Source organism: Carcharodon carcharias, chromosome 2, assembly GCF_017639515.1.
Source record: "Carcharodon carcharias isolate sCarCar2 chromosome 2, sCarCar2.pri, whole genome shotgun sequence".
Lineage (NCBI taxonomy): Eukaryota > Metazoa > Chordata > Chondrichthyes > Lamniformes > Lamnidae > Carcharodon > Carcharodon carcharias.
The window spans coordinates 28,193,798-28,220,958 of NC_054468.1; the positions used below are offsets into that span (position 1 = coordinate 28,193,798).

General features: G+C 41.6%; 2 protein-coding genes across 2 annotated transcripts; one reads left to right on the forward strand and one right to left on the reverse strand.

The window, feature by feature from the left end:
* The first annotated feature begins 547 nt into the window (after positions 1-547).
* LOC121287131 (transmembrane 4 L6 family member 20-like) lies at positions 548-3,569 on the forward strand. Its single transcript, XM_041204700.1, has 4 exons — positions 548-718; positions 2,071-2,136; positions 2,289-2,440; positions 3,245-3,569. Exons 1-4 carry the CDS (start codon positions 548-550, stop codon positions 3,567-3,569), a joined length of 714 nt encoding a protein of 237 aa, XP_041060634.1.
* Positions 3,570-10,273: 6,704 nt separating this feature from the next.
* mrpl44 (mitochondrial ribosomal protein L44) lies at positions 10,274-16,981 on the reverse strand. The gene is made up of 4 exons (XM_041215144.1): positions 16,685-16,981; positions 14,560-15,028; positions 12,741-12,919; positions 10,274-10,559 (listed from the first exon to the last, which is right to left on the reverse strand). The coding sequence occupies exons 1-4, from the start codon at positions 16,855-16,857 to the stop codon at positions 10,391-10,393; spliced, it is 990 nt and encodes a 329-aa protein (XP_041071078.1). The 5' UTR covers positions 16,858-16,981; the 3' UTR covers positions 10,274-10,390.
* Between the last annotated feature and the right edge of the window lie 10,180 nt (positions 16,982-27,161).

The following is a 27,161-nucleotide window of genomic DNA, read 5'->3' on the forward strand; positions in this document are numbered from 1 at the left end:
TGAATGAATTAAAAAAAAACACCACCACCTGGAAGTTCCCCCCCAAGTCACTCACCATCCTGACTGGAAATATATCGCCGTTCCTTCACTGTGGCTGGGTCAAAATCTTGGAACTCCCTTCCTATCAGCACTGTGGGTGTACCTACACCACATGGACCGTCGCGGTTCAGGAGGACAGCTCACCACTCTCAAGGGCAACTAGGGATGGGAAATGAATGCTGGCCTACCCAGCGAAGCCCACATCCCGTGAATCAATAAAAAAAACATATACTTATATTACATGGAATGCCTCTAGTCTAAATGGCTGGCCTTATCCGCGAGCTCTGCTTAAACAATGTTAATGATTCAAATTAGTGAGTCAGAACTAGAGTACGGAATTTTACAGCCCCTGCATCACAACTTTACTTAAAAAGTCCCCAAAAATAGCCTTAAACTTTGAACTAATATTTAACTACAACATTTTAAAAGTCAATCGCCCTGAAGCGGTTGTAATTTATTAGTCTGAGTTCCAGCTGCCTTTTACTGCTGTACCTGCAAGAGATCGGGAATGCCGTGCTTCACATTGTTTAATGGTTCTTGTCTCCTGGTTTTGACCATTTTGGCTATTGTCCTGAACATGATACCTCTAATCGTGAACTGCCACGATGGTCGGTTATTTCGGAACTCCATATCATGTTATGAATGGTGGCTACCTGGTATTTTTGGAGGTGGGATCTTGGTAAGATATTGCACCGCAGAGCCAGCTAGGGAATCCTCTTGTAGGATTTTAGTAGAGTTTGCTTCTTCAACAGGATAATTGAATTAGGAATGTTCTAGTACGAGAGCCAGTGTAGGTGCTTGACTGGGACCATGGCATATTTAAAAAACAAGAATTTTGCGACTGGACAGTGAGCAGTATAGTGCAATGGCTGACCAGTCTTGGATAATAATTTTATTCTGGACTTAACGTCCAAAGAAAATATCAAGCCTGGTATTCCAGTATCTTATTCAGTTCAAAGCAGGTGATAACTATATAATTGCCGTCGACAGAAATTCCATGTCACCTAAATAGGGATACTGTAAGATGGTTGTAGTCGGGTGTATTTCCATTTGTTTGACTTTGTAAAATAATAAATTACTGCTAATGCTGGAACTCGGAAACAAAAAACAGAAATCTCGGAAACACTTAGCGATCAGGCAGCATCTGTAAAGGAACAATAAAGAACTGTTCTGACGAAAGGTCATCGGTCTGAAACGTTCATTTCTTCCTCCACAAATGCTGCCCAACCTATTGAGTACTTAGATCATTTTCTGTTTTATTTAAGAAAGAGTACTTGTTGATATTTCAGGTATAGAGCTTCATGTTGTAACAATAAAATTGTTGTAGTCTTATGAAAATGGTCATTAGAAACCAGCCCAGAAGGCTGGAAAACTAACTTGTTTTCCCGTGGAAAAGCAAAACACTGTGGATGCTGGAAATCGGAAATAAAAACAGAAAACGCTGGAAATACTCAGCAGGTCAGGCAACTTCGGGGAGAGAAACAGAGGCCGATGACCTTCCAAGAGAATTAACCGTTTCTCTCTCCACTGCTCTTGCTGCCTGACCTGTTGAGTATTTCCAGCATATTCTGTTTTTATTTGTCTTCCAGTGGGTCCATCCGCACGAGGTTCTTGAGGCATGAGGCAACAATGTTGTGAGAACTCTGATTCTGTTTCGTTTGATTCACTGGAAGATACAAGCAGAAGGACATATTTAGTATGTTGTGCCCTTAGCTATCTTCGAAAGCAACATTTAGCCAGAGACTGTTTTAAATTTAATCTTCAGCATAATTATTTTGGAATACTTCTCCTGTGTTATCATGTGGCTAAAATTGTAGACAAATGAAAAACGGAGAATTCAATCATCTCCACACTCATTTGGGGGTTTTAAAACTTACGTTTGCCCACAATGCCAGACCATTTCTATGCAGTTTCAGTTCAATCGCACATCTGTTTATTCCTGTTGAATACTTTTAAGATAGTCTGTTCTACAAATTCCTACCCCCAGAGTAGTTATTTCTGAATACTTGTTTCGGCTCCCGTTTGATACAGGTCATTCCAACAGTATCCATGTCTCTGGCAGCACGGAAGGGACAAAACTGCAATACCAAAACAGGGGTAGGTGCAAAAATCAACTCAAAGCACCCGGTCCACATTGAAATAATAACTTAATTGAATTTTATTTCGAACCTTGAAAACAAAACAAAAAACCCTGCATGTGATCATTGCATAAACATGTTATTCTCACCATTCTGTGTTCTGACCTGCAGCTCCTGCTGTCTGCACTTTTCAGTCTGATCAGTGTTCTTGGAGCCCTGTACTGTGTACTGGTCTCACTGCATTCCCTGATTAAGGGGCCACTGGTCTGCGATACAGAAAGTCACAGTCTGGAAAACTGCAGCTTCTCAATAGAAGACATAAAGCAAGTATTTTTTGTATATATTATAACAACTGATAAACCAAATACTGGTGCAAGGACACCTGCACAGCACAGTGGTACATCACACTGCAACAGAACGCGGATGCTGCTTAGACAGCGATTTCGCTAAGTTTTCTATACACCGTATAACGATTGAACGTTTGGCTCACTGGTTATTATTTATAATTATTATTTCGTTTTCGTATAATTTAAACCAATGAATAATTTGATCGAATGGGGCGTAAGAGTCCAGTTCCGGTTCTCAGGAAACGAAGGAGATTTTCTAGCACTTGCAGGCAGTTCAAAGAGACCCACGCGACTGACCAGAAGGAAGAGAGAAACGTGCAGTATAGCGAAAACACCTGGGGGAATCTGGGAAATCACCTATTAATTGGCAGCCTGATAGCAGACCTCCAACAACAAAAGATGAAGGGACAAAGTTACCTTTGCGGCAGCGAGCTCTTCAAATCTTAAATTAACAGCAACAATTCCTTTTGAATAAAGTTCCGGGTGGCCCGCCTTGATTTATTTGTGTTTTTTTTTAAATAATAATCTTTAGAACGATCTAGCTGTGTTGTAGTTGATCCGGTTTAATTTAATCCCTGCACCTATATATCCAGGTGCTCCCTATTAAGGCATGAAAGAAAATCACAAGAAATCTGTCTCTGGTAATCTGTGCACCAGCTACTGACATTGGTAGAGATCTGCCAATATTGTGGGCAGTGCACCCTATTACAAAAAGCTAGAGAAAAATATTAATTGATACACACAAATTGTGTACTGAATTAATAAAACCTTTTTTTCTAGGTCTCTTTCAAATCTCAAGATTGATTTGAAGTGGTTTGTGGAAGACAATTGTGGAATTAATCAAACTGGCTTTCACATTGTACCAACTGATCTACCAGGTACCAACTTTTCTACAGTTCCTACCGTTTCTAGCGTGAAAGCCGCATCAACAGCTCCCACCTTAGAGACAGATGTAGACTTTCAAAAGACGATTCACAGGATCACATTCAGCGGACTCTTTTTGGTTGGGATACTGGAGGTGTTGGTCAGTGCGTTGCAAATAATCGTTGGAGTTTTCGGCTTTATCTGCGGAACATCCAAGAGGAGGCGCAGTAGACCAGTGTAATAAACCTGCAGTCAGCTCCATTACTACCACAGTGAAAAAAATGACAGCTCCTGGTGCGGGAAAAAAAATCATGATGGCGTCTTCATTCCCAGTGCACTCTAAATAATGTTTGTCTAAAATGCATTGTACAAAAAAGTCATGATCTAGCGGAATGCCTTCCTCTCACTGAAATCTCTTACATGCTGAATTGTCCGAACCGTTAACGTAATATCCCAACTGTGAAAGTATCTAATTATTTATACCAGCCAGATTACTGCTTTGTATGAAAATTATCGAACGACATATCGTAGCTTCCGCCGTTGGCAGAAATCTGGTTTTCGGTTGTGATGGGTTTTCACAAACGGTTTTTCTAAAGCCGAATAAAGCACCGGTTTTCATGCCCGTTACTTAGAAGCGAATTCAATTTCGTAAATCCCTCGTGTGATATATAAACCTAGAGTTTCAGTTAGCAGATGGAGGTTTATAATAGATAGTATCATACTTCCAACTTTATTATAAGCAGTGTTATAATGGAAAACCTCACAATGGAGTGATAGTGTAATTACTGACCGCTTTAAGCACAAGCTGAACAACTCGTACTAGTTACACAATCGATACCAAAATCCTCTACAACTGAGACTAAAAGTTCCAAAAAGAACTCTTACCTTTGACTTTTTAAGAGTTTAACCTGACCTCCGCCCATTTTACTGCCCATTGAAGCCAACAGATCTGCTACCCACCTTATTTAGTTCTCATCTACATTGGTTTTATTCATGCGACGTGGGCGTCGCCGGCTGGACCAGCATTTATTGCCAATCTCTAACAATCCTTGTGAAGGTGGCGGTGAGCTGCTTTCTTGAAACATTGCAATCGATGTTCTGAAAGTATTCCCACAGTGCTATTAGGTAGGAATTCCAGGATTTTGAGTGGTGATGGTGATATATTTCCAAGCTAAGAAGTTGTGTGATTTGGCTAGAAACTTGGAGGTGTTGTTCACATGCGCCTGCTGCTCTTAAGTGGTATATGTTATGGGTTTGGGAGGTGCTATCGAAGAAGTTTTAGTGAGTTGGTACAAAGCATCCTGTAGATGGGACACTGCTGCATTTGTGCGCTGATGTTGGAGGAGGTGAATGTTTAAGGCGGTGGATGAGATGCCAATCAACTGGCCTGTTTTATCCTGGGTGGAGTCGAGCTTCTTGAGTGTTTTAGGAGGTGTGCTTATCCAGGCAAATGGAGATTTTTCCATCATGTCATCAGGCTTTAGGGAGTCATAAGGCAAGTCACACATTGCACAATCCCCACTCCCTGAACTGCTGTTGTAGCTGCAGTATTTATTTGGCTGGTTGAGTTAATTTTCTGGTCATTGGTGACCCCCAAGATATTTCTAGTGGAGGAAATTTGACCAGGATAATGCCATTTAATGTTAAAGGGGAGAGGTTAGACTCTTGCTTGTTGGAGTTGGTCATTTCCTGGCACTTATGCAGCCTGCATGTTACATCACTTATCAGCCCAAGCTTGAATATTGTCTAGCTTGCTTCATGGGCACGGACTGAGGCATCATCTGAGGGGTTGCAAATGGAACTGAACATTGCATAATCATCTGCAAATATCCCCACTTTTAACCTTAAGGTGTAGGGAAGGTAATTGATGAAGCAACTAAAGATAGTTGTCCTGAGGAACTCCTGCAACAGAATCCTGGGTGAGATGATTGACTTCCTATAACCACAACCATCTTTCCCTGTGTTACGTATGACTCTAAGCAGTGGAAAGTTTCCCCTTGATTTTGCTAGGGCCCCTTGGTGCCACACTCGATCAAATGCTACCTTGTTGTCAAGGACAGTCATTCTCACATCACCTCTGAAATTCAGCTCTTCTATCCATGTTTGGACCAGGGCTATAATAAGGTCTGGAGCCAAGTGGCCATGGCAAAATCCAAACCGGGCATTAGTGAACAGGTTATTGGTAAGTGCACACCTTCTATCATTTTGCCAGCAACTGAGAGCAGGCTGACAGGATGGTAATTTGCCAGATTGGATTTGTCCTTTTGTGGTGGTCAGCACAGAGAGGGGCAATTTTCCACTTTTCCTAGTAGATTCTCATAATCAATGAGTAAAATCTGTTGGAAAGCAGCAGTTACACTGGTTTTGACTACAAAGAATGAGAAGAGTCTTCGTCCTCCAAAGTGCAAAATTTTCTGTGGTTACAGCTTAATGATGACCTTTGCTCCCAGACTTTAATGAAGAATCAAAGATTTACTGCTAGTGGTTAAACATTGTCATTTTGATCAAATATGTAAAAGGACTAAACTTTAACCAACCTGCTAGAAAAGTCAATAGTACAGCAATGAGACCTTATTAAGAGGCAGCAAAACCAAGAGTGCAGCTTCTTGCCAGAAAGTGGCTCATGGGACATTAACATTCATATAGCACAGGCTTGGGAAGGGGGAGAATAAAAATCTGACAAAGCTACAATATAACTAGCAAGGGATTCCTACATTCCATTTTTATTTTTAAACACATTCCATTTTCCATTTGTTGGCTCTCTTATACCAAATTACAAATTGTTTATTATATTTGTAATTGTTTCACCTGATTCCAGGATTCTAAGTTAAGAAAATATTGAGGTGGCTAATATATTATCAAAGATTCCTCTTAACTTTGGCAGAACTTCAGAGAATACCAGAATTGTTGTATCATTGGCAAACTTAAATATCTCCGTCTCTTTTGTCACATCATGCATTGTTCATAAATTGGGTGACGAGTTGAGGCCTCCATCAATGTTCCCGTTAAGCTGCACCCATGTCAGGTGGGTACTGGAGAGGCCACTCAGAAGTTGTGCCTAAAAGATACAAGCATCCTCAGCTGTGCAAGAAAACTTAAATGAAACAAGGAAGTGAAAATGCATCCATTGAATGGAGTCTATCTTCTTTCAACAATGTGTTTTTAAACTGATTTCTACCAACAGAGGCTATGTCTTGTTTACTACTCAAATTAATATAAAATTATTTTTGGGGGAAAATGTGCAATGTAATTTTAAAGTTACTTTACATCATATTTATGTATGGTGCTTATATGGACCTGGTTTTTACTTTGCATATATTGATGTGAAATTATGATGTTTGGAGCCTTCTAAATTTGATTACAGATTGCCTGTGAGCTGTATTCTGTCATCATGTTTAAAGCTGAATTTAGCACAGTGGGTATGCTGTTGAATACTTCCACAGCCATGTCTATAAGCGCCTAATCAATATTATAGGTAATTTTAGAAGCATGCCAGTGGGTGTAAATATAGTTGGCACACTGATCCCTTTGTACCATCAAGTATTTTTCTCTCCCCTCACCCCTTTCTTCTGTTATATGGGGAGGTGGCCCATCCCCTATAACAATATTTGCATCCATTAAAAGAAAAATCAGATCTCACACAGAACTAGGAATCAAGATTAGGGGGGGAAAAAGGTGGTTTTGGATTGGCAGGGAATTGCCATATGGGATTGAACAGAAGATTATGATATTAATAGCCAATGCGTTTCCCTGCACAGTACTGTCTTTAAAGTCAGATCAATGGCTTGAGCTATATACTGGAATCCAGGTATAATGGCTTTGATTCAGTCTTTCTGGATCAGATCAAATTCATCAAATTAGAATAGGAACCCAAAATCCTTCTGCAATACCAGATTCATTTATAATATTAAAGTTCAGGTACTATAAGCAGCCTTTTAAAAAACAGAATTGGAATATAGGAACAGAAAATACCATTTAACTCCTCAAATCTTTCCCACCGTTCAATGAGATCATGGCTGATCTATGACCTAATTCCATATCCTTTAACACCCTTGGTCAACAAAAAATTTAAACCTGAAATTGATAGAACAATTGTTAAATCCTATCATCAACTGCCATTTATGGAAGTGAAATCCAAACTTCCTTACCATTTGCTTGTAAAAGCATTTCCTAACTTTACTCCTGAAAGATCTGGCTATAACTTTTAGGCTGGCTATGGCCCTTGAGTAAGATTCCCAACCAATGACAAATTTCTCTCCATATACCCCATCAGTTCTTCACATCATCTTGAAAATGTTGATTAAATTAACCCCTTAGCCGTCTAAATTCCAGGGAATTCAACCCTAGTTTGTGTAATGTTTTTAACATTTGGCATCCAGGTATCATTCTGGTAAATCTACGTCACGCTTCCTCCAAGGCCAAAAATTCCTTTCTAAGATGAGGTGTCTGGAACAGAACATAGTCCTCCGGTCTGGTCTAATGGCTTTGTATAGCTGTTGCATAACTTTTACCCTTTTGTACTTCAATCTTCTAAACACGAGGACAGCATTCCATTAGCCTTTTTGATTATTTTCTGCACCTGTCCATTAAATTTTTGACAGTGGTACAGTGATAAATCCCTAAGTCCCTTTGGACCTCCACTGTTTTTAACTTTTTACTATTTTGAAAGTACACTGATCTATAGTTTTTAGGTCTGGAGTGGATTACTACACACACTTTTGCCTTTTCACTTCTTCTATTAATGTGTCATTTTATGCTTTTATCTACACTGCTTACAATGCTGCCGATCGTTGTATCATTGGCAAACTTAAATATTTGTCTCTTTTGTCACATCATGCATTGTTCATAAATTGGGTGATGAGTTGAGGCCTCCATCAATGTTCCCGTTAAGCTGCACCCATGTCAGGTGGGTATTGAAGAGGCCACTCAGAAGTTGTGCCTAAAAGATACAAGCATCCTCAGCTGTGCAAGAAAACTTAAAGGCACTGTGCAGATAACCAGACTGTGCACATGAAAAAAAAATTAAAGGACCTTGGCACCAGTACTCTGTGAGACACCCTGCCATTTAGAGTATCCACCCATTATCCCTATGGGGAGCAAGCTTGAAAACATTGCGAATCAGTGCACTTGCTCTTTGCTATTCCTCTGCTGAATACGCCTGCCCTGCATGGGAAAGATCTATTCATGCTAAGAAGATGGATGCCGTTCTGAACGCAAGCTGCCAACTTATCACAGGTTGTTTAAAACCAACAAACACCAACAGTCTATATTTCCTGGGTATCGCTCCCCCGATAAGAACGGTAGCCAACAAGAAAGAGCAACTCCGTCAAACATCAGATGACAGGCAACCATTACATGGTCATACACCTACACCCAGCCGCCTGAAGTCAAGGAAGAGCTTCATAAGCGTTGTTGTTCCATTACAATCAACGCCATCTGAAGCCCGCATTGCCTTGTGGAAAGACCGGCTCGCCAGTCTCGTACAACCCCCAGCGATGGAAATTCTACCGGATGAAAGCCTTCCCCCAGGAGCTAATTGCAACTGGGCAACTTGGAAGTGCCTTAACAGACTTAGGGTAGGTCGTTCAAAGGTGTCACTAAGCAAATGGGGATATACAACCAGCCCGAATGTGGAATTGAGCCACAGACAATGCAACATCTCCTGCAATGCCCATCTGCTTGTTGCAGATCTTGCTGAATTCAACAACAAGGCGCAAAAATGTGTCCAGTTCTGGCTGGGCCATGTATAGACTGTCTGTGGACACGATAAGAAGATCCCTATTCTCCAACTCTTGCTGCTCAGAATCCTAGTCTGAAAATGGTAAAAAAAAAGTGTCATTTGAAATGTACTTTAAACATTACCTCTTGTAAAAAAGCTGCAGTAATGTATTTAAATCTGAAATAATGGAATCAAGATGGCTTGAAAATGTTTCCAATATCCAGGAAGAGGACCAAAAAAACAAGATATCTGAGCAATATCATTACTAGTTTCAAAAATTAATCCTGAATAAATTAAAAGGGTGCATCCAACGAGATTTTCCTGTACCAATCGTCCAATTATATCAAGAAGGCATTTATTAAAAAATTGTCAAACTGAAATGATCATTGCATTTCAACAAACAGCATTAAATTGAATAAAAGCAAAATACTGCGGATGTCGGAAATCTGAAATAAAAACAGAAAATGCTGGAAAAACTCAGCAGGTCTAGCAGCATCTGTGGAGAGAGAAACAGAGTTAACGTTTCGGGTCAGTATGACTCTTCAGAGCAAGGCAATTAGAAGTGATCTCCAATGATAGTATATTACTTAGAATATCCAGCACAGAAATAGGCCATTTGGCTCAACCAGTGCATGTTCCCTTCAAGCCTCCTTCCATCCTTCCTCATCTATCATAATTACCCTTGATTCCTTTCTCCTTCATATGTTTACCTAGCTACTATCCTTAACATTTTTACTGCAAGTGGCTTGTCCACATCAGTGTGACAGTTCTTTATGAACCGAATTCCTTAAATGTATCTATTATTCACTTCAAATATTTGTTGTGGCAGAGATCCACATTCTCACCACTTTTTGGACAAAGAAGTTTCTTCTATTTTCTATTTGGTTTCTTGGTGCCTATCTTTATGTCTATATTTATGGATTCTATTTTTGGTCTATCCCCCCACCGTCACCTAAGTGGAAACGCTCTGTGCCTGCTCTATCAAAGCTTTTCTTAATCTTAAAGATCTATCAGATCACATTTCAATCACATCTTTTGAACAGAAAAAAAGAGCCTGTTAATCCTCTCCTGATAGATATAGCCTCAAAGCTCGGTATAATCATTGCAAATGTTACTTTCACACCCACTCCAGTGCCTCAATATCCATTGCACAACATGGTGACCAGAGCTGTACACACTATTAGGATGCAACTTCCCCAAATAGTTTTGCAATAAATACTGAAAACTGATTTTGAATATCTTTATTATAGCTGCAAAATCATGAATATTTGCACAATGGTTAAGGTGCCATAACCAGAGCTAATATTTGGATGATGTAAGTCACATAGAATGAATCCAGCATATTAATTGCTCAGAACCTTGGCTGCCACAGGTTGCTTTATGTGGTTTGAATAATCCCAAGGTCGTCTGTTTTCTGTGTAACCATAAATTTTACGCAGCGCTACTCGTGCTGCCTCTTCTTCAGCTGACAGCACAGTTTCACCAGGTCCTTCTGCAATTAGCTGCTTATCACTGCAACAAGACATTGGACATCTGTTAATACCAGCATTTCCAGGTGAGAACTTTGTCATTTCCGATATAAATGCATGACAGATTCCATTACTGATTTAAAACCAAGTATATCCTGGCAAATTGATGAGTTACTTGTCATACAAAATTTAACCAGTGCAGCGTTCACTATTTCACAAACCATTTGACTCACCCCTTCATCTAACCCAGTCAATTGGTAAAACCCAGTTGTTTAGGCAAGCTGAACAAAACCATAAAATGAAAAATCATGCCTGAAAGTTGGAAGTCCAAAGCGCATCTTAGTTTTGGATCAAACATTTATTTATATAAACTAACTGACAATTCTAGAAATATTTAATTCGTGCAATTATATTGAATCACCCAAGAGAACAAACTTTGCCTCTTAAGTAGTCATGTGTTTTTAGGAGCTGGTCATCTTCCCCAGACTCCACTATAAATTAGTGTACTGCTGCACTCACTCTACCTAATGTCTTTGATCCGTTTTAGACACTTTTCTCATTCTCTTTTTGCAAGCTCTTCTCTCACTATTTTTAGGTTAATTGTACCAGGCACTAAGTATATCACAGGCCAAACACAAGAAATCATTGCACGAGCTCAAGGCAGCACCTTGGCCCAAAACTTTTAGCTGCTTCACCAGTGATCTTCATTCGGCAAGATTTAGAGTTAAGTTGTACATCGACTGATTCACAATATTCAGTTCCATTTGTAACTTCACTAAAATTGGAAACAACCCACACCAGACTAAGGCAGGATCCAGACAGCATCCCAACTTTGGCTGATAAGTGGCATGTACAACAACCAGCTCTCCAACGGCACCACCACTGAACTTATTTCTGCCACCAGCGTATTTGGAACTACGGTATGTACCATCTACAAGATGATAAGCTTACATTAACACTACCAGCTAGTCGATAAAAAACCTACCATTGAGAAGGACACGTAATACATCATCCTGACTTGGGCATATACCACCATTTCATAATAGTTGCTAGGACTAGAGCCTGGAATCCTCCATCTACACCATTACAGGCCAATCAACACAAGAACTGCAGTGGTTCAAAAGGGTGGCCCATAAACACGTTATTAGGGAACCAGGAATGGGGCCGTCACTGTGATCTTACCAGCAATGTCTACATCTCGAGAACAAATTAAAAAGTCAACAAACCCTTTCCATAACATCATGTTGTGTAAAATTTCGACTGTGCAATATGTGCCTGGCAATTTATGTCTTGAGGAAAAATAAGGCAGACATGCCAATTCTCATTAATCAATTGCGAGAGACACAATTTCTAAGTGAACTTAAAGCTTACTGTCAATCTGTATTGGTTTGTGTTTGGAAAAAAACCTCATCCCTTTTATACCAGTACCTTTGATTTTTAAGAGCTTGCCTCTTGATTTATGAGACTTTATTTCTTGCCACCCTCTGGTCAGCGAATCAGCATGTCACCCCCAACAGCAGGGTTAGCTCCTGTACGTGTATATTTAGTGTTTTAAGCATGACCATCTTTGAATTCAGCATTTCATAAAAGTAATGCAACTCCTGGTACAAGAGTTCACCATGGTTCTTCGCCTGCTCACTATGTTAATCAGCAACTGTGAACTCCTCTCCCAATACATCACAGTTGACTGGCAAACAACTGCTCCCATTTGCAGCTCCTTTTTTCAAATAAACAGTTTACCATAGCCACCTCCTCATCCAATCAGCAACTCTCACCATAGCCACCTCCTCATCCAATCAGCAACTCTCTCCATCACCTCGATTCAGCAGCCACTAAATTGCCCTTCCACAGCATAATATACAAATCTTGCTTCAAATAATCAACAAATCATAAGCCTCCCACCCCTCTCCCATCAACCTCCAATCCTTCTCATTAGCAATTAGAGGGTTTCTCCCATTCTTACAAACAGCTAACAGTGTCTCTATGCCAAGCAAAAATTTCCAAGCTTCTCAACAGCTCTTCAGTGAACTAAAATCAATGTTTTACAGTTTATGGTGCATTTGCACTACTGGCAGGAAACAACATACGAACATATGAAATTGAATACAAAATACAAAGATTATAATACCATGCATTTTTACAACAGTTCCTTTTGGATATTTAACCTAATAAGGTTATAGTGCATAGCTACTCCACAACACGTTGAACAACATTTATCATGTACCTGTATAGTCCAACGAAATACACCGGGAGCACAGTGCTGGCTCCAGACTGCCTGGTTAGTCTGGACTCAGGAAGAGACATCTTCCTCTTCTTCAGCTCTTCCACCAATAGTCCCATGGGATTAACAAGAGGCCAGATTTCAAACAGATCTTTCCCAATAAGTTGAGAAATGAGGAAGTCCTATAAAAAGACCAATAAATCAGAAAATACATTTGAGAGTCAGATATTCTATTCAAAAGTAAAGGCAGAGCAAACAGTCCAGTTGCTGTTAATAGGATGTTACACATTCATGAATCATTTGAATCACTAGTCACACAGAACAAAAGAATCAGCATGTAAAGCCATGCTTATAATATAACAAGTCAAAAATAGCATCCACTGTTACACAGAACAGGTGTCACATCCAGTGTCAGGTCAAATCATACACAACTGCAGCAGCACACTGAGTCAAGACACAACAGGAACAACCCAAAGTTAGACTGGAATTCTTCCTATTCAGCTATATAAATGAAAGCCAAAGCCCTAATGTATAGAATGATCTTCGTTGGACAAGCAGCAGGAAATTTAACTGTCCCTGTGCTGATAAACTGCAGGGTTTTAGCTGGTTAATTGAGCCTACATATATACAACTGCAGTGCCAGTGCAAGGCAGCTTTGCTCTGCAATCAGGCTATAAATCCAGGACAAAATCAGGCCCAGACTCGGAATTTACATCACAAATTCTTAGCATTGAAGAAAAAAGCACTGCCCATTTACTGTCCAGCTATACTGTAATAACTATGTACAATATAGTGCCAATGTCCCATGAATTAATAAAACAAACATAGGAAGTATTAGAGGCTGGGTTTAAAGCAAAATATAGAGAGTTTTACTATGCCTGGGTTTGCTGTACAACTTTGATGCTGGCTAACAGAAGTATAAAAAAACATTCCATCACTGACATCTCTCCTCACTAATCACAAATATTTCCCAAAAGATATAAGCTAAAAATTGGGAAGCAAGAAGTTCAACTAAAATAGATAATTTCAAACACGCTGAGTTCTACTGTCCTCGTTCCTTGGTTTTGTATAATAATGCTTCATTAAAACACACATTCCTCAGTGGTCCCAGCATCTTCAATCAAATGTGCCTACCAATCACATGATACACCAGTGGGTATTTTGTTTGTAAGTCTACTTGGTACCTTCACTTTTTGTACAGCCTGACTAACTACAGCCCCAAGCCCTATAGAATTCCTGACAGAAATCCCTTTCCTCATTAGCTCCAGTTCCTCCTTTAAATGCCACTTCTTGTGACCATGTTTTTGTTAACTCTCCTAATATTTCCTTGTCTGGGTGTCAGAATGATCAAGCACAGAACAAAGCCATTCAGCCCATCGTAACAGTGCTGGCTCTTTGAAAGTACTGTTCAATTTGTCTCATTTCCCTGTTCTTTTCCCATAGCTCTACAAATATTTTCCTTTTCAAGTATACATCTAATTCCCTTTTGAAATGAACTATTAAAACTGCTTCTGCCTCCCTTTCAGGCAATGCATTCCAGATCATAAATTTTTAAAAATCTCATCTCCTCTCTGGTTCTATTATTGATTACCTTAAATCTGTGACTGCTCAAAGCTGCCAATCTTGTCATTCAATTTTTTCTTGATTATACTTTTGTGAGGCTCTACATGAATTGTATGAATGCAATTTGTTGTTACTGCTCATACAACCTGTAAATCTGCTTGAACTTTGGGCAACTATCACTGTACCCAGTGTAGTCTCTTATGATTATTTATATGTACAATATGGTCCACTCCCCACCATTATTGCCCCAGTATCTTACCCGGATAAATAAGCTGGCTCTTTCAGGTCCACTGCTCTCAAGCAAAGCTCCAACAACAGCAAAGAACGTCTTTTGTAAAACCTCCTGTGGCACTGGGAACTCTGCACTTAGTATCAAGTCTTCCACAGCTAAGTTTCTGGCAACATGGCACACAATCCCTGACCCTGTGATGTGAGTAGTAAATGCCTTAACACCATTGGCAGGTAAGTTTGGGTAGGCATTACTAAAACAGTCTTGGAGGTAAGTATCTGAAAACAGTGAGCCTTTCTCAAATAACTGCTGATTGTCTTTGAGATTTAATGTGATCTCCTCTCTTTCCAGTCTAAGTTCCCGGCGGCGTGCTTCCTCAAACGTAATATAACAGGGATTGATGAACGCTGTTTTGAGAAGGTCCAGGTTGAAATTCTCATGAAGACGTTGACCAAAGGCCTCTACTTCAGCATGATAGTTCCAGTTTGGCTGCTGTGATCTGACAATGCAACAAAATATTTTAAAATTCAGCTCACAGAAACAGCGATTGTTGTTCTCTATCACAGATCAATCATATTTGATGCTTTTATTAAAAGCATATATTAATTTAAAATACTGTACTTCTGCACCACATCTAGGACTCAGTCTCAAGACTCTTGGCAATACCACTAATGCGACAACCCAGGCGTCTCAACGCCCAATTTTCCTTCTCCTTCTGTGAGAAATCACTCGCCACTATATAATACTCACACACCCTCAAATAAATCAGGATTTTGTCATGACAATCACATCTTATCGCTCCATGGCACAATACGTCAATATATCAATTGGTTGCATTGGGGGCCACTGATGCTCACCCAGATAATTATGACACAGCCAAGTTTCAAAGACCCATCTGATATCCCCTTACTCAGTGACGTTGACAGCTTAATAGGACAATCACAGAATTACGAGTACAGAATATGATACAGCAGTTTAGCATTCTTAGTCCTAGGAGATTTGCACAAATCTGTATAATAGATTAACATCTTGATTACAGAATCTCATACGATCCTAAACTATTGACAGCATATTGTAACTGTAACTACTTTGCTCTATAGCCAAAGCATCTCTAGAAATCGCTTCCGCTTCTATTCCCATGCCATCACTTTGGGAGTTCCCAAAGAATCCAGGATTCGCCCGTTCAGATACAAACTATCCCTTGGCAACATTCACAGACATGAGATACATACAGCAGCACCCAGCTCTACCTCTTTACCACCTCTCTTGACTCCTTTACTGCCTCTGCACCTTCTTACTGTTTGTCTGCCATCCAGTCTTAGGCAAGTCACAGTTTTCACTAGCTAAAAGCTGGCAAGACCGCAGACATCACTCTCAGCCTCCATGTTTTGTACCCTTGGCAATGACACAGTGCCCCTTCCTGCCTCAGCTCAAATCAAAAAGCTTGCAATGTGCGCCTGATTCAAACTGAGCCCCTCTGAGTCCCTTACTTTTCCCTCTGTAACATCACCCAAATCTGACCTTCCTCAGTAATGATCATTCATGCTGTGGTCAACCAGCTATTACAAAGCTCTCCTGACCAACATTCCATCCTCCCTAAACTTCAGCTTATCCAAACTCCTGTGCCCATAACCTGCTGCCCTAAGTTCTGCTCATCCATCATTCCCATCCTTGCTCACAAGGTTCCAACATCTCCAATTTAAAGTCATTACCCGCACATTACCAACCACCAACTATTTCCATAACCTGCTCAAGTGCGCTGATGTCTCCATTCCTCACGCCAGCCTCTTATAGACAACTCTGCTCCTTGATACTGCCAAACGTTCCTGAGGTTGTCTCGGTCCCTCAGTTTGGAATTCCCTCACTAACCCTCTGCCTCTCCAACTTTAATGACCTCTTCAAATTCACCTCCTATAAGCAAATGTTATCACCCCTCCAAAAATCTCCTTCATTGGCTTGACCACCTCTGTGAGGTATTGAGAAACATCTGTTAAAGGTCGTATAAAAATGCAACATGCTGTCACGCACAACATAAATAGTCTGGTATATTAAGTGCAAACAACAAAGGCAAATTTATATTTTTTTCACTCAGAGCATCCATTCACTTGGGTAAATAAGGACCTGTGGCCTGGTCCCCAAGCACACTCATACACACCGAGGTCGAGGCGGTGGGGGCCCTTCAAGTTTTTTCTTTCTTTCCATTAGTAACATGTAAGATTTCATCCATCTTTTCTTCTCCCTGGTTTGTGTGAACAGGATGGTCCGGCTGAGAGAAAGACTTTGTCTGAAGGAATTGAAAACACTTCGGAACAGCACCCCCGACGCCATGACAGAGCTGAGAGCCAGCCTCACACTGCCCTTGCGCACCGTGATTCCGCGGGGATACCCTCACACTGCGTTTGCGCACCGTGAATCCGCGGTGAAACCCCCCACACTGCGCTTGTGCACCGTGATCCGCGCGGGGAAACCCTCACCCTGCGCTTGCGCACCGTGAATCCTCTGGAAACCCTCAGTCTGCGCCTGCGCACCGTGAATCCTCGGGATCACCCTCCGTCTGCGTTTGCGCATCGTGAGTCCTTGGCGAACTCCCCCCCGCCCCACCCCAGTCTGCGCATGCGCTTAATGGGGCTGGTTGTAGGAATGTGAAATTTGTTTGCGGAAGTGGTTATGGTACTGGGCTTGTAACCCTGAGATCGAGAGTTCAAATCTCACAATGGCAAACTATGAAACAATGTAACTTCATCTGAAACAGATGGAAATGGGTTTGTACTCGAAGGAGTTATCAAGAGTTCAAATCTCACAATGGTAAACTATGAAACAATGTAACTTCATCTGAATAGGAACAGATGGAAACGTGTTTGTACTCGAAAGAGTTACTGACTAAAAATAGGGAAGCTAATGTCACGAAGTAGAAAATCTCACTCATTAATGAACAGTTGCAGCACAGTACAAAACAAAATGGTCTATATCTGAAACAAAAACAGAAAATGTTGGAAACACTCAGCAGGTCATGCAGCATTTATGGAGAGAAAGTTTCCATTTAAGAACAATGATGGCCCTCATCAGAATTGAAGCATTTTATTTGTTTATTCCTTTCAATTCACAAGTTTTTAAAACCTAAAGTTGTTTGCACCCAATTACTCATTCCATACATACCTAGAAATTTAGCCAAAGCTTCCCTTGAGTTTTCTGCCTGAAGGCAGGTCCAGCCCACAGCACCATAAACTCCACCACAGGCAGGGCAAGGAGGCAGGTCCCAAGCGGGTACAGGGAATAAACCCAGTGCTATTTTTAAAAATATATACTTTATTCATAAAATATCGAAGAACATTACAAAACATTTCAAAATCGCCATCCCAAAAAGTGCAATCAGATTCAACTTTTACACATGGGTCACGAGGTGCTTCAATACAATCAATGAATATTACAATCATTTCAATATGGTCATTACAGACAATCAGACAGTGGTATTAGAGTTATCAACATACATCATGTTGCATTCTGAGGTGCTTCAATACAGTTATAATACAATTACTATTCAATGCATACATTCATTGTGAGCTGTGCAGCCCGAGGGGCTTTCAACAGTTCCCAGTCCCTCGGTGCACTATGGCAAAAGAGTCTTAGACAGCGACCTTTCCCCATTGCGCCTTTGCAGCGGCTCTCAGCATGTAGTCCTGGACCTTGGAATGTGCCAGTCTGCAACACTCGGTCAGGGACAACTCTTTGTGCTGGAAGACCAAGAAGTTTCAGGCAGACCAAAGACCGTCATTCACCGAGTTGATGATCCTCCAGCTGCAGTTGATGTTTGTTTTGGTGTGTGTCCCTGGGAACAGGCCGTAGAGCACAGAGTCCTGTGTCACAGAACTGCTCGGGATGAACCTCAACAAAAACTACTGCATCTCTCTCCAGACCTTTTTTGCAAAGGCACAATCCACAAGGAGGTGAACAATGGTCTCGTCCCCACCGCAGCCACCTCGAGGGCAACGTGCAGAGGGGGGTGAGACTCCTGGCATGTAGGAAGGATCTGACAGGGAGGGCCTTTCTCACCACCAGCCAAGCTACATCTTGGTGCTTGTTGGAAAGTTCTGGCGATGAGGCATTCTGCCAAATGACTTTGACAGTCTGCTCGGGGAACCATCCCACAGGATCCACCCTCTCCTTTTCCCGCAGGGCCTTTAAGATGTTATGTGCCGACCACTGCTGATGGACTTGTGGTCAAAGGTGTTTCTCTGCATAAATTTTTCCATGAGGGACAAGTGGTACGGCACGGTCCAACTACTTGGAGCGTTCCACGGCAGCGTGGCCAGACCCGTCCTTCGCAACACCGGGGCCAGGTAGAACCTCAGCACGTAGTAACACTTGGTGTTCGCGTACCGAGGATCTACGCACAGCTTGATGCAGCTGCACACAAAGGTGGCCATCAGTATGACGGTGATGTTGGGAACATTTCCACCCCCCACCCGCACCTTATCTAGAGGCTTATACATTGCATTCCTGTGGACACGATCCATTTTCAACCTCCAGATAAAGCAAAAGATGGCTCGGGTGATCGCCTTCGCACAGGAGTCTGGAATGGGCCAGACGCACAGCAACAGCAAGAGTGCCTCACACCTGATGACCAGGTTCTTACCCGCAATGGAGAGGGAGCGTTGCTCCCACATGCCCAGTTTTCTTTGCACCATAGACACTCACTCCTTCCAGTTTCTAACGCATGCCCCGGTCCCTCCGAACCATAGCCCCAGCACCTTCAGGCCATTGCTGTTGGCACCAATCTCACCCACATTGGTTATCCAACTGACTGAGCCAACCAGCTCCCAAGAAGTCTAAATTGCTGTGGAAACATACACTTTTACATGCAAATTGTAACCTGGAACTATGGACAGCAATGGTAGAGGCTCCATTGTCTTTCCATTACAATGGCTAACCAAGAATCTCTCCCACTCTTACCACCTACCACTCAACCTGTTTGGTCATGTTATGAACATATCTTCCTTACTCAGAGCTTTTGGCTACCCATTGTGCCACAAGACCTCCTTAGCCAAAACTTACATAGCCCCCAAGTGTCTGTAAGAACAAGCATTTATAAGAACATAAGGAATAGGAGTGGGAGAAAACCATATGGCCCATCGAACTTGCTCCACCATTCAATATGATCATGGCTGATCCAGAGTTTCAATTCCACTTTCCCACCCTCTCCTCATATCTCTTGATTCGCTGAGAGACCAAAAATCTGTCTTAAATCAGCCTTAATTATTTTCAATTGAGGCGATGGTGTAGTGGTATTGTTGCTGGACTAGTAATCCAGAGACCCAGGGTAATGCTCTGGGGACCCCAGTTTGAATCCTGCCACGGCAGATGGTGCAATTTGAATTCAATTAAAAAACTGGAATTAAAAGTCTAATGATGACTATAAAGTGATTGTTTTAAAAACCCATCTGGTTCTTTATGGAACTTTACTGGCCTACATGTGACTCCAGCAATGTGGTTGACTCTTAAACGTCCTCTGGACATGGGATGGGTAATAAGTGCTGGCCTAGCCAGCAACGTCCAAATCCCATGAATGAATTTAAAAAAACATTCACAATCCTCTATGTGAGAATTCTAAACATTCACAACCCTTTAGTGAAGAAATGTCTCCTCATATCAGTCCAAAATGATCAAACCCTTATTCTGAGACGGTGCCCTTATGTTCTAGATACCCCAGCCAGGGAAAGCAACATTTCTTGAACTTAGCAGTGTAATCAGACAAAAATGGCACAACCAAAGAAGTAATTGGAAGCTTGACCAGAGAACCGGGTTTTAAGGAGAGTCTTCAACTTTTTGGATGCTAGAGAGATTGAGGGAGAGAATTCCAGAGCTGAGGGCTCGGTCAGCTGAAGACATGACTGTTGCAATGGGATTTGGGATACACAAGGTGCCAGAGTTGGGGAAATACAGAATTCTTGGGGGTTTGTTGGGCTGAAAAGGTCATAAAAAAGGGATGAGGGCAGGAAGCGGTTTCAACATGAGGTTGAGAATTTTAAATGTGAGGTGTTGAGGGAACAGAAAACGCCTCTAGTTCATTAATATCCTTTAGGGAAGGAAACCTGCCATCCTTGCTTGATCTGGCCTACACGTAACTCTAGATCCACAACAATGTGGTTGACTCTTAACTGTCCTCTGAAATGTTGTGGCATGCCACTCAGTTCAAGGGCAGTTAGGGAAGGGCAACAGATGCTGGCCTTGCCAGCGAAGTCCACATCCCACGAAAGAATAAAAAAAAACCAGAAGCCAAAAAGCAGTTTGAAACTCACCCTTATGACATGTACAGACAAGAAGTTGGACTCAAAGTGGAAACCAGACATACTTTTCATAACTTAAGCTGCAAGAAGTCGAGGGAATAAAGCAGATGAGCTGAGGGTACAGATATTGGAAAGATGATACCATAGCTATTACTAAAAGATGGCTTAAAGAAAGGCAGAAAAGGCAGATTCAAACTCTTGGTTTCAGGTTTTCAGGTAGCATAGAAAAAAATACAAAAGAGGATGAAGTTGCATTATTGATTAAGGAAACAATTGCAACTGTGAGGAGGGATGCGAGGCAAAAAAGAATCAACAAATGAGGTCACGTGTTGAATTGAAGAAAAGCAAAGGGTCAATAGCACTGCTAGGAGTGTACTCTGGACCTCCCAAAGAGGGGATAGAGATATAATGGGTGCAGAATTCTTAAAATAAATTCAGGGTAGCCTTTTTAAGCTAGTTTGTAGAAGGTCCAACAAGAGAAGGGGCAATAAAAACAAAAAATGCTGGAAACACTCAGCAGGTTTGGCAGCATCTGTGAAGAGTTAAAGCTTCAGGTTGATGACCTTTCATCCTAACTTTTTTAAGAGATGGGGCAGTTTTGGACTTAGTTTTAGTGAATAAAATTCAGCAGGTAAAAGGGGTGTAGTGGTGCAGCATTTTGATGGTAGTGATCATTAGTAAGCTGGATTTAGCATAATTATGGAAGAGACTAGGGGTTGAAATTCTCGATTGGGGAAAGGCCAATGTTACTAAGGTGAGGTGTGATTTAGCATAAATGGGCTGAACACAACTACTTGAAGATAAATCAGTGTCAGAGCAGCGAGAGGCATTCAAGGAGGAGAGAGTGAGTGTTCAGTTCACATATGTTCCCACAAAGAAAAAGGGTGGGACTCCCAAACCTAGAGTCCCTGGAGCATACAGGATAGGATAAGGCAAAAAAAGAGGAAACTTATGTCAGATACTGAGAGCTCAAAACTGCAGAAAGCCTAGAGGAGTTAAAAAAGTGCAGGGGTGAAATGAAAAACAACTTATATTTATATAGCACCTTAATTGAAACCTTCCAAGGCACTTCATAGAAGCATTATAAAACAAAATATGACACACAGCCAAGGAAGGAGATAATAAGTCAGCTAACCAAAAGCTTGGTCAAAGAGGTAGGTTTTAAGAAAGGAGGATTGCAAGGTAGAGAGGCGAAGAGGTTTAGACAGAGCATTCCAGAGCTTAGGGCCTAGGCAACTGAAGGCGCAGCCACCAATGGCGGAGCGATTAAAATCAAGGATGCTCAAGAAGCCAGAATCGGATGAGTGTAGATATCGCAAAGGTTTGTGGGTGTTTGATGCACGTGCTATGTCATGTACCTTATGAAGAGGGACTGGACTCTGACTCAGGTAATTACTAAAAACTTGTTTGTTTATACTATATAGAAGGTTGGTTACTGAGTAGGCACATCTCCTCTGAATGCTGCTGGTCTGCTATAGAGTCTCCAATACATGACTGCTGATGTCAATGATACATCATAATCTAAATGACTCATTAGCATATCTATTCTATTAACCCATTACACTATCAGAAAAACTGGGGGAGAATGGAATGGAGTCCTTACAGGAGGCAAGGCGTGAGGAAGTGTAATCAAGGTACCTGTGGGGTTGGAGGAGATTACACAGATTAGGAGGGGTGAGGCCATGGAGGGATTTGAAAACAAGGATGACAATTTTAAAATCAATATATTGATTGACTGGGAGCCAATGTTACTCAGTAAGCACGGCGGTGATAAATGGATGGGACCTGATTTAAGCTCATACACGAGCAGCAGAGTTTTGGATGACCTCAAGTTTGTGGATGATAGAGTGTGGGAGATCATCCAGCAGTGTGGTAGAATAGTTAATTCTGGAAGTATTCAAGGCTATGGGTTGGAGCAGCTGGTGAGATGAGTTGGGAAAAGTTGGGCGATGTTACAAAGGTGGTTACAAAGTGATGGTGTGTATATGTGATCTGAAGCTCATTTCAGGGTCAATATGACACCAAGTTCGTAAACAGTCTGGTTTACTCTCAGACAGTTGCCAAGGAGAGGGATAGATTAGGTAGCTAGGGAATGAATTTGAAGCAAAGACTGAAAACATTGGCTTTGGTTTTCCCAATATTTATTGGAGAAAATTTCTGTTCAACCAGTACTGAATGTTGGATAAGCAATCTGACAATTTAGCAAAAGTGGATGACTAAAGAGAAATGCATCTGAGGTAGAACTGGATGTTGTTAGCGTACCTGTGAAAATTAACCCTGTGCTTTTGGATGATGTTGCAAAGGGACAAATAGTAGATGAGAAATAGGAGAGTGCCAAGGATAAATCTTTTTGCCGAGGAAATGGAGTGGGACCAGGAACCGAAACTATTGTAAGTGCTACTCTGGATACAATGAGATAGATGAGAATGGAACCAAGTGAGACCAGTCCCTGTGCTCTCTTCTCACCTACATCTGTGAGTCTTCTGGCACCCTACGTCATTTCAACAATTTCCAGTTTCCTGGTCCGAACTGCCTCTACTTCGTGTTGGACATCCAACTCTCTGCACCTCCATCCCCCACCAGGGTGGTCTGAGGACTCTCTGTTCTTAATTCAAAAGAGCTCCAACTAGTCCCCATCCATTACCACCCTCCTGGTTGAACCTGTTCTCTCATTGAATAATTTTTCATTTAACTTGTCTCACTTCCTCCAAATAAAAGGTGTTGCTATGTTTACCTGCATGGATCCTGGTTATGCCTGTCTTTTTGTGAGGTATGTGGAACATTCCTTGTTTTAGTCTTGCTCAGTCCCCTCTCCCCCAACTCCTTTTTCAGTACAGTGATGACTACATCATAATATAAAAGCAAAAATCTGCGGATGCTGGAAATCCAAAACAAAAACAGAATTACCTGGAAAAACTCAGCAGGTCTAGCAGCATCGGCGGAGAAGAAACTACATCATTGCTGATTCCTATTCTTGCCTGGAACTGGAAAATTTAATCAACTTTGCTTCCAATTTCCACCCTTCTCTCACCTTCATATGTTCATCTCCAATATTTCCCTTCCCTTCCTCAACTTCTCTGTCTCTATTTCAGAGGATAGTTTGTCTATACTAATATTCATTATAAGCCCATCGAGTCCCACAGGTACCTTGACTACACTTTCTCACACCTTAACTCCTGTAAGGACTCCATTCTATTATCCCAGTTTCTCTGATTCTGTTGCATCTGTTCTGATTATGCAGCCTTCCACAACAATGCTTCTGGTATGTTTTCCTTTTTGCTTAACCAAGGATTCCCCCTCCCCTGCCCCCGCTGTGGTTGACAGGGTCCTCAACTGTGTCCGACCCAGTTCCTGCACTTCCACTCTCACCCCTTCCCCTCCCTCCCAGAACCATGATAAGGTCCCCCTTATCCACACTTTCAACCACACCAGCTTCCAAATTCGAAAGATCATCTTCTGCCAATTCTGCTACCTCCAGCATGATGCCACCACCACTTTCCCTTCCCCTGTCAGCATTCCAAAGGGACCATTCCCTCTGTGACATCCTGATCCACTCGTTAATTACCCCCAACACCTTGTCCCCTTCCCATGCAATTACAGGAGGTGTAAAACTTGCCCTTTTACCACCTCTCTCCTCACTGCCCATGGCCCCAAACACTCCTTCCAGGTGAAGCAGTGAATTAATTATACTTCTTCCAATCTAGTGTACTGTATCTGTTGCTCACAACACGGTCTCCTCATCACTGGGGAGATGAAACAGATTGGGTGACCTCTTGGCAGAAAACCGCCTCTCAGTCAGCAAACATGACTCTGAGCTTCCGATTGCTTAGTTCACCACCTTGTTTTCATGCTCATTCTTCTGTCCTCGGCCTGCTGCAATGTTCCAGTGAAGCTCAACGCAAGTTCGAGGAACAGCTCCTCATCTTCTGATTAGGCACTTGACAGCCTTCTGGACTCAATGTTGGGTTTCAGAGCATGAACTCTTTTTCTTGTCATGTGCTGGTTTAAATATTGATTTTGCTTTTTGACATTATTTGAGCATTTACACTCACTCTGGACCAACGCTTTGTCTCTTTACTACAACCATTACCACTCCATTGGCCTTTTGTTGCATGACACCTTTGTCATTTAATCTCCACCGCCCTCTACCCTATCCCCGAACTTCCCTTTTGTTCTTCCTCCAACTCCCCCCTTTTAACAGCATATTTCTCTCCTTCTGTTCTGAAGAAGTCATATTCGACTCAAAATGTTAACTCAGTTTCTCTCTCCACATTTGCTGCCAGCCCTGTCAAGTATTTTCTATTTTTACTATAGCTTAACCTCAGTGGTGGGGTAGTTATTTGGAAAATTCTGAAGGATAGTATTAATCATCATTTAGAAATGCACGGATTGATTAAGGAGAGAAAATAGAATTCAATCTGGAGATGTGTGAGGCAATGCATTCTGGGCACGGCAAACAAGGCAATGAAATACACTATAAATGGTAGGATACAGAGAAGTGTAGAGGAGCAGAATGACCTTGGGGTGCATGACCACGGATCCTGGTCAAGGTTATAGGACAGGTCTATAAGGTAATTAAGAAGGTATATGGAATACTTCCCTTAATTGGCCAAGACACAGAATGCAAGAGCAGGGAAGTTATGCTAGAACCGCATAAAGCGGGAATTAGGCTGCTGCCAGAGTACCATGTGGAGTCCTGGTCACATTACAGGATGATGTGATTGCACAGTAGAGGGCACAGAGGAGAAATGCAATGATGTTCCCAGTAACAGAGAATTTTAGCACATGACAAAGGTTTGGATAGACTGGTTGTTTTTTTTTGGAATGGAGGCGGCGGAGCGGAGATTTAATTGATGTGTACAAAATTATGAGGGGCCGAGCTGGATTGAACAGGAACGACACACTTCCCTCAGCAGAAAGGTTAATAACCAGGTGGATAGATTTAAAGTAATTAATTAAAGGATTATAGAGGGTTGAGGAGAATTCTTTTCCATCCAGAGAGCAGTGGGGGTCTGGAACTTACTGCCTGAAAGGGTGGTACAGGCAGAAACCCTCATACTTGGATATGCACTTCAAGTGCTGTAATCTATAAACCCACGGCCGAGAGCTCCAAAGTGGGATTGGGCTGGATTGCTTTTACAGCCAGCACAGACAGGATGGGTTGAATGGCTGCCTACTGTGCTGTAAATTTCTATGATGCCATGAGACATATACTCAATTCTATTGCAGTAGACATATGGTTGGTGTAGAAATTACTTAAGATATAAAAGGCACACAAGTTTTGAAGCAGAACCTGGGGTCAAGTCCCCCCCCCCCCACCCCAACCCCTCCCCAACAATTACATTTTGGATACCTAATCTGTCGCTTTTTCTGACATTTTGGTACTTACAGTTGTTACCGTCATAGTGTTGCGGCTTTTTCTTGGTGTCCAAGCTTTTGTTTTATTGAGTAATATATGGACATGCTTAGAGCCACATTTATTTATACGCATCTCAAACTGCTGATAGTAATCTTGGTATTATGATAGAAGAAAGAGCTGAGCATATATTGTAAGAAAACAAAATGTCTAGTAGTGTCCAAAAAGAAAGTCATACCAGAATGTAAGATCACAGTGAAGAATGAAAAGGTCACACAGGTAGACCAAATTTTGGATGGAAAATGCGACCAAGAAATAAGACGAAGGAAGTGAATGGCCAAAGATGCATTTCAAAAAATGAAAAAATTATGATCAACATAAAATTAGCCATGAAAACAAAACTCAGAATCCTAGAATGCTACATCACACCAATTTTGAAATATGGGAGCGAATGTCGGACAATCAGCGAAGCAATGCAGAGAAGAATTGAGGCTGCAGAGTTGTGGTTTTGAAGGCAAATAATGAAGATATCTTGGACAAGTCACACCACCAATGAAGAGGTGGTAAGTAAAATCTTAGACAAAATCTGCTGACCAAGATCAGGAAGAGACAGTTTGAATTTCTTGGGCACGTAATAAGAAATCATGATTTAGAAAGTCTGACGCTGATGGGAAAGATTAATGGTAAAAGAGATTGAGGTAGAAAAAGAACAATCTTTCTGAAGAGCCTCGTAAACTGGATGAACGTAACACCAACGAAGATGATCCATGTCTCCAGAGAAAGATGCATATGGAGATCCATGATCCCCAACACCTTCTTAGGGCATGAGAGAGAGAGAGAGAGAGAGCGCAAGAGAGAGACAGATTATGACGTAGGATTTCTTCACCAATGAGGCAACAATGCTAACAGCAGCCCTTTTCAAATCTCCAGGCGCACAGAATTTAAATGGGATGAACCACCAAATAAAACTGGGCTTCAAGGGCCATATTGTC

Bases quoted from the DNA above. Each gene is read 5' to 3' on its own strand.
- LOC121287131 (XM_041204700.1), top strand. From the start codon at position 548: ATGCCGTGCTTCACATTGTTTAATGGTTCTTGTCTCCTGGTTTTGACC. The intron at 719-2,070 runs GTAAGATATTGC...CGTTTGATACAG, and splicing joins TTTTTGGAGGTGGGATCTTG to GTCATTCCAACAGTATCCAT. The intron at 2,441-3,244 runs GCAAGTATTTTT...CTTTTTTTCTAG, and splicing joins TTCTCAATAGAAGACATAAA to GTCTCTTTCAAATCTCAAGA.
- mrpl44 (XM_041215144.1), bottom strand. From the start codon at position 16,857: ATGGCGTCGGGGGTGCTGTTCCGAAGTGTTTTCAATTCCTTCAGACAA. The intron at 15,029-16,684 runs GTGTGTATGAGT...TTGCATTGTCAG, and splicing joins CCCCCACCGCCTCGACCTCG to ATCACAGCAGCCAAACTGGA. The intron at 10,560-12,740 runs GTACATGATAAA...GTCTTGTTGCAG, and splicing joins TATTTCGTTGGACTATACAG to TGATAAGCAGCTAATTGCAG.